General features: G+C 44.1%; 1 protein-coding gene across 2 annotated transcripts in view; it reads right to left on the reverse strand.

Annotated features, from left to right (window-relative positions):
- Positions 1-7,177, reverse strand: part of PHF12 (PHD finger protein 12) — a 62,202-nt gene that overhangs the window by 17,563 nt on the left and 37,462 nt on the right. For both annotated transcript variants that reach the window (XM_017542128.2, XM_017542127.2), the window contains 2 exons: positions 3,948-4,020; positions 1,184-1,577 (listed from right to left, as the gene is read on the reverse strand). In XM_017542128.2, coding sequence (XP_017397617.1) covers positions 1,184-1,577; positions 3,948-4,020 — 467 coding nt within the window. The remainder of the gene's footprint in view (positions 1-1,183; positions 1,578-3,947; positions 4,021-7,177) is intronic.

The following is a 7,177-nucleotide window of genomic DNA, read 5'->3' on the forward strand; positions in this document are numbered from 1 at the left end:
CTTGGGAAGCCGAGGTGGGTGGATCATGAGGGCAGGAGTTTGAGACCAGCCTGGCCAACACGGTGAAACTCTGTTTTTACTTAAAATACAGAAATTAGCCAGGTGTGGTGGCGGGTGCCTATAATTCCAGCTACTTGGGAGGCTGAGGCAGGAGAATTGCTTGAACCCCAGAGGTGAAGGTTGCAATGAGCCGAGATCGTGCAACTGCATTCCAGCCTAGGTGACAGAGCAAGGCTGTGTCTCAGAAAAAAAAAAAAATCTATATTAATATGAAAAGACTTCTAGAACATATTTTAAAGTTAAAAAAAAAAAAAGCAAGGTGTAGAATGGTTTATCTAGTATGTTATTTAAGGGGAAACTAATCAGCATATATTTGTATTTGCTTTTATATGCACAAAGAAATTTGAGAAGAATAAACAAGAATCAACCAGTGGTTATCTGTGAAGGGCAGGAATGTGGAAAGTAGGCAATGGCAGACAGGGATGGGAGGGAAATTTTCATTGTAGCCCTTAATATTTTTTGATTTTTGAACCATGTGAATGTATTATACTTTTTTTTTTTTTAACAGATAATTCTGGGGCTGGGTACTGGTGGCTCATGCCTGTAATCCCAGCACTTTGGGAGGCTGAGGTGGGCGGATCACCTGAGGTCAGGAGTTTAAGACCAGCTTGGCCAACATGGTGAAATCCCGTCTCTACTAAAATACAAAAATTAGCCGGGTGTGGTGGTGTGCGCCTGTAGTCCCAGCTATTTGGAAGGCTGAGGCAGGTGGATCACAAGGTCAGGAGTTTGAGACCAGCCTGGCCAAACATGGTGAAACCCCATCTCTACTAAAAAAAATACAAAAATTAGCCGGGTGCAGTGGCTCCTGCCTGTAGTCCCAGCTACTTGGGAGGCTCAGGCAGGAGAATCTCTTGAACATGGGAGGTGGAGGTTGCAGTGAGCCAAGATTATGCCATTGTACTCCAGCCTGGGTGATAGAGCGAGACTCCATCTCGAAAAAAAAAAAAAAAAACCAAGTAAGCTCTGTAATGGCTAAGACCTTCAAAGATCTCAAGCAGATCCAGGAACAAGAACCGAGATAGTAGCTACATGAACAGTGACTCCACAGGCAGCACTGCTCTTGTGCTGGTCCTTTGGGGAAGCTGGGGTGGGGGAGGGATATGATGATGGTTTGGCTGACCTGGTAGTGCAGTGGTACAAGTCAGTTCATTGGGCAACTGAAATTGGGTGGGGTTCCGCTCCATGGCGGCAGCAATCAGCAGCTCAAAGGGCCGCCTCAGCTGGGGCTGCACATAGTCTGGCTCCGCTGCTACTGGTTCCTCATCCACGTCAATGATGTCTTCGTCGACATCATTCTGCTCAGAGGTGGGGGTCTCTGTGCTGGCGTTGGATGTGGGCGTGCCAGGCCTGCTGGCTCTCCTTTCCAGGATCCGGGCATGGGCAATGGCCTTTAGTTCAGTTTTGCTGGCCGATCTGTCCAACAAGTCATTGTCACTGATGGGGGATGTAGTCCGTTTGCCAGATTTGTCCACCAGTCCATTGACATGACCCAGCTCCTTTTTCTGCTCTCGTTTCTGTGCAAATGAACAGGTGGGCCCATCATGAAAAATACCATGAAACAAAGAGATGGGTGCTACAAAGTCCTGGTAGATCACTAACCAAAATTGTAAAAGTCCTTCGCATATCACACTCATCTATCTGGTGACTTGGAACGCTGTCTGTTAAAGTTGACACAACTATAACTGAACTGGAGCTGACAAAACTATTGCATCAGAGAATCACCAAAAAGTGTGGAAAGTTAGGAATAATTATCATATGACATACAACATCTATAAAGTACAGGGTAAAGGGCTAAAAAGGAAACATAGTGAGAATAAATTTGGTGAGACTAATGGTGAAAATCAATGAGATCATTATAGTTTGCCTTAGAGCCTCCTGATCTGAATGGTTTTAAAAACTTTGCTCAAAATAAATGACACTTCTTAGAAGGTTGGGAAATAGAAAAAGATTAAGTGTACTCAGTGGGACTGGATGTCTGATAGTACATTTTCCTCCAGGACTCCAAATAAGAGTAGTCAAATATAAGTTTAATATTGATCTAAGATAGGAGGATCTGTGATCTTGTCCTACTTCTGCCACTGATCCCCTCTGACCTTGTGGTGACTCAGGCCGGTGGGCAGGAATTTCTTCATCTGTAAAAATGAGAGAAAAATCTTTCTTCTCTTCCTCTCAGGGATATGGTGGAGGGAGATAAAAAGGGTCGTATATATGAAAGGGATAATTTGGAGTTGGAGTAGGACCTAGCGCTTCCACTACGAATCATGATAGGACCTGAATGTCAGGGGCTGATGAAGCCCAGAGGATGTATGATTGCAATTCACTTCAGTGTAAATACAGGAGGCCAAAGGGAAGCAGTGCTGATGATGGTGGAAAGGCAGATTTGGCACTGGTAGGCAAAGAGGTCCGTGTGAAAGGACAGAAAGGCATCTCAGCAGAAGTGCCCTGTGTTAGAAAAGGGCATACTATAATCCCCAACAAATAGCTCTGCTTCTAGAAAACTGATGAAGAGGTAATAGAGGTTTGGAATGAGAAATTTTGTTTCAAATATTGGGTGTGTCAATTCCTTGAGTTTTTAGGAAAGTTAATCTATATATTCGAGCCTCTACTTCTTCCTTTCTAAAATGGAACTCTACTGCCAGGATTCGGTATCCATCTATGGCTGTATGGATAGGTAATGGGATAACATAATTCAAACACCTGGCACATAACGGGAACTAACATCATGTTATTTTCTTTTTTCCACCCTCTTTACCTCTTTTCCTTCAGCTCCCGCAACCTTCTCAGGTCCAGCTTTTTTGAATGGCAAGTTTCTGAGAGGGCTTTTAGCTGGCAGGTGCCTCTAACCGGCCCTGCTCTGACCTAATTAGGGACACACAGGAAAGGATCTTGGAAGGTGGAGAGGCTGGAAGATAGCCTGGTTTATGGAGACATTTAACTATAGCTGTGGTTAGGTGGTTGCTTTGGCTTTAGCTCGCTTTTTAATATGAACACTATGCATGTATTTGAAAAATAATGTCTGCTTGTTTACCTTCTTTCTTAAAGGCTGAAACTGTTACACACAAACCACAATCTGAATCATCTCATCCTGTTTCTGCAACCAAGGAAGTCATTCATTATGACATCATATTTGGGGACCAGGCAAATAGAGGTGAGGTAACAACGTAGGAAAGTTGCTTGTTGTGTAATTAGTGTGGGGGGAGCACAGGGAGGTGGGTTACAATGCACAGACAAATTCTAATCCATAGCCTACAATTTGAGGGTTGGGTCAATCATAATCTGAGTGCCAGCACACCTACTTCCCTTTTTAATAAGGGAGAATTTAGGCTCTTGTTACCCACAAGAATTCTGAAAGCAGAAAATAATAAACTATGTTCTTGAAGCCAGTACTGAATTATCAAAGCTGAAGGAAGGGAAGCTAAAGAGAGATCAGGAACTTGGGGTACAAATGGGTTAAAAATCCTCTCTATCAGTATGCCAAGTCTCTCTGGATACCAGTGACTTATTTGCCTTGGGGTGAGAGAAAACTCCTTTTCCCATCAAGCTGGAGAAGCAGCCTTCATTTTCTTTAGCCATGGATAAGGCTGCCACATTCAGGCAACTTATTAGGAGGTCAAGAAGAAGTTAAGACTACTCCTGTCACTAGTGACTAAACATGGCTCAGTAAATTAACACACCTCTTCTGCCCACTTCAGCAGCCCATGTTTGGATTTTTAGGCCCTACTGGATTCCAAACAGTCACCATGGAAGAGTAGGGTGATTCCAGGGCTGGAAGAGACAAGAAGAAGGGACAAGAATGCCTTCAGGGCCAGGCCGTCTTAGCTCTAGCATATCAGTGCTCTGGATCAGGCTTTCTGGACAGAGTCTTCAGAAAGCAGCATGATTACCTTTCGGCGAACAGTGCACCGGTGACACATCCACTCTCCAGGAGGCAACATCTCTTCACTCAGTGGAGGGTTACTGTGGGGAACAGACAAGGGCAAGACTAAGTAACTAGCCCTTTGAGGCAGAAGAAGCAGCCTAGCTAGGTCTGCATGTTCCTAAACTCCTATTGTGGCCAGTCCTGCAGCACTGCTAGGGTTCTGTCCTTCAAAATGCTTAGATTCACTCATAATAATGTAAGGAGTGAGCATCCCTTCTCACAACTTAGAGGGAAAAGCCAAATCCAGAGCTATTAACACTGGGTTTATAGGGAAAGGTATAATAAAATCACTGAGAGGTCTTCTACACTGTTTTTTAAAAGCCTGTTAGTGTAGATCTAAGCTTTTCTAATTGCTGTTCAAAGCCCTGTCACATGGTCCCATTCCATCTTCCCAGGCCCACTTTAGGTACTCTTCCCACTAATCAAATGGAAGATTTCCTATTTCTTTCTCTAGAATATCCTTCCTTTAGAAAGTTATGCCTGTCAAAACTCTCTTCATCCTTTCATGCCTGCCTCCAACAGCTGTGATGGATTAAAGACAGCTGCAAATTACTTGCTCTGCCTCCCATTCACAGGTAGTCCCTTTCCCTCCTCTTAAATTGCACTTGTCTTTTGACTTGCTTTGACCACAGAATGCAGCAGAGGTGACAATGTTGCAACTTTCAAAGCTAGGGCTTAAAGAGATCTGCAGATTCTACTTTTAAAAAAATATGCTTGGAAAGTTCCACCTCAGAGCTCTGCTGTCATGCTATGAGAGAGGACATGGAGAAGACAAGGTATTCCAATTAACAGCTTCGGGACAGGTGCAGTGGCTCATGCCTGGAATCCTAGGACTTTGGGACACCGAGGCCAATGGATCACTTCAGGTTAGGAGTTCAAGACCAGCCTGGCCAACATGGCAAAACCCCATCTCTACTAAAAATATAAAAATTAGCCAGGTGTGATGGCACATGCCTGTAATTCCAGCTATTTGGGAGGCTGAGGCAGGAGAATTGCTTGAACCTGGGAGGGAGAGACTTCAGTGAGTCAAGATTGCACCCCTGTACTCTAGCCTGGGAAACAGAGTGAGACTTGAACTCGACTCCAAAAAACAGCTTCAGCTGAACTCCAAGCCAACAGGCAGCAGCAACTACTGCTATGTGAGTGAGTTATTTTGGACATACCAGTTCAGTCAAACCTCCAAATGACTGTAGTCCCAGCCAACATCATGTGAAACAGAAAAACCACCCAGCAGAGCCCAGACAACCCTCAGAACTGTGAGAGATAATAACAAGTTTCTGTATTCAGGCCACGGAGTTTTGGCGCAGTTTGTTATGCAACAATAGATAAACAAACAGCTTACCCATGAGTTCATATTATTCCTATATATTGAACCTCTTGCTTTTGGCACTTCCCATGCGTTGCCCATTTCAGCAGTTCTCTTTTATTTTTTTGAGATGGAATCACACTCTCGGCTCCCTGCAACCTCTGCCTCTGGGGTTCAAGTGATTCTCCCACCTCAGCCTCCTGGGTAGCTGGGACTACAGGTGTGTGCCACCATGCCCAGCTAATTTTTTGTATTTTTAGTAGAGACGGGATTTCACCATGTTGGCCAGGATGGTCTCAATCTCTTGACCTTGTGATCTGCCTGCCTCGGCCTCCCAAAGTGCTGGGATTACAGGCGTGAGCCACCGTGCCCGGCACCTACTTCTTTTATTAGAGGGACTAGGAAAATGATTACATCTCTTCCAACTCTTTGTATCTTTATAAATGGTAGGGGTTGTGCACACAGTGGATCACCTAAGGTTGGAAGTTTGAGACCAGCCTGGCTAACATGTTGAAACTCCATCTCTACTAAAAATACAAACATTAGCTTGGTGTGGTGGCGGGCGCCTGTAATCCCAGGTACTTGGGAGGCTGAAGCAGGAGAATCCTTTAAACTTGGGAGGCGGAGGTTGCAGTGTGAGCCAAGATTGCACCATTGTACTCCAGCGAAACTCCGTCTCAAAAACAAAACAAAAACAAACACAACAAAGCAAAAACAGACTATACTTATGCTTAAGAAATTACTACCTTTGGGTTCTTGGCTAAGTCACTTACTTGGAATGGTATGCAGGAAATTTTTCTTCAAAGAATTGGGGAAATAAGCAACAACAACAACAACAACAACAACAAAACACGAGTATTTTTACTATACAGGGAGTCTCCTTAGTGTCTCAGGGCTTAAAGCTATACTGTTTTACCATTTCTACATAAAACAGCACTTGACTTGGCAAATTTTTTTAGCTCCCTGTTTCCCCAGATCCCTGAGCAACAAGTCAGATGCCCACCAAGCCATCACAGCTCATTGCTTCCCTTCCTCCCTGTTTCGTTAGTGAAATCTCAGGAGGATGTTTACCAGGAAGCAGGAAACTGGAAAAACAGTGGCCTGCTGGGACAGGTCTCGAAGCCCTGGAGGACCACAGGTAAATGTCACCTGTAATTCTTTGTTCATTCTCTCCAATGTAATTCTGCAAAAGGCCACATCCAAACTACTGAAAAACATGCATGTAATTTTCTTTTTTCTTTCTTTCTTTCTTTCTTTCTTTTTTTCTGAGATGGAGTCTTGCCCTGTTGTCCAGGCTAGAGTCCAGTGATGCAATCTTGGCACACTGCAACCTTCACCTCCCGGATTCAAGTGATTCTCCTGCCTCAGCCTCCCGAGTAGCTGGTATTACAGGCACCCACCACCAAGACCAGCTAATTTTTGTATTTTTAGTAGAGACGGGGTTTCACCATCTCGATCTCCTGACCTTGTGATCCACCCGTCTGGCTGCATGCATGTAATTTTCAAAGGCCTACAGACTCTGCTATGCTTCAGTAGCTGTCATATCAAAATTAACCCTGAAGGGTGTCACTTCTGATTCTGTTTCTCATCATTCCTGTTCATCTGCCCACTGGCTTTGTGCCAAGATATCCTACATCAAACATTTAAAGTAGAGAAGGGTAAGGGAAGGTGACATGGGCTTAGATCTTTCACTAAGACGTGAATGGTCTCTCGGCCACCCTTCATGCTTTCCTTAATCTATTCTCAACCTTGCTGGCAGAATAATTATCCAAAACACAAAACGTAAGTCTGATCATACCACTCTCCTGATTTAAAGCACTTCGACAATGCACGTCTCCCATCCATTATAAGATTTTTTTTTTTTTTTTTTTTTTTGAGACAGAGTTTCA

Source organism: Cebus imitator, unplaced genomic scaffold (genome assembly GCF_001604975.1).
Source record: "Cebus imitator isolate Cc_AM_T3 unplaced genomic scaffold, Cebus_imitator-1.0 Scaffold140, whole genome shotgun sequence".
NCBI lineage: Eukaryota > Metazoa > Chordata > Mammalia > Primates > Cebidae > Cebus > Cebus imitator.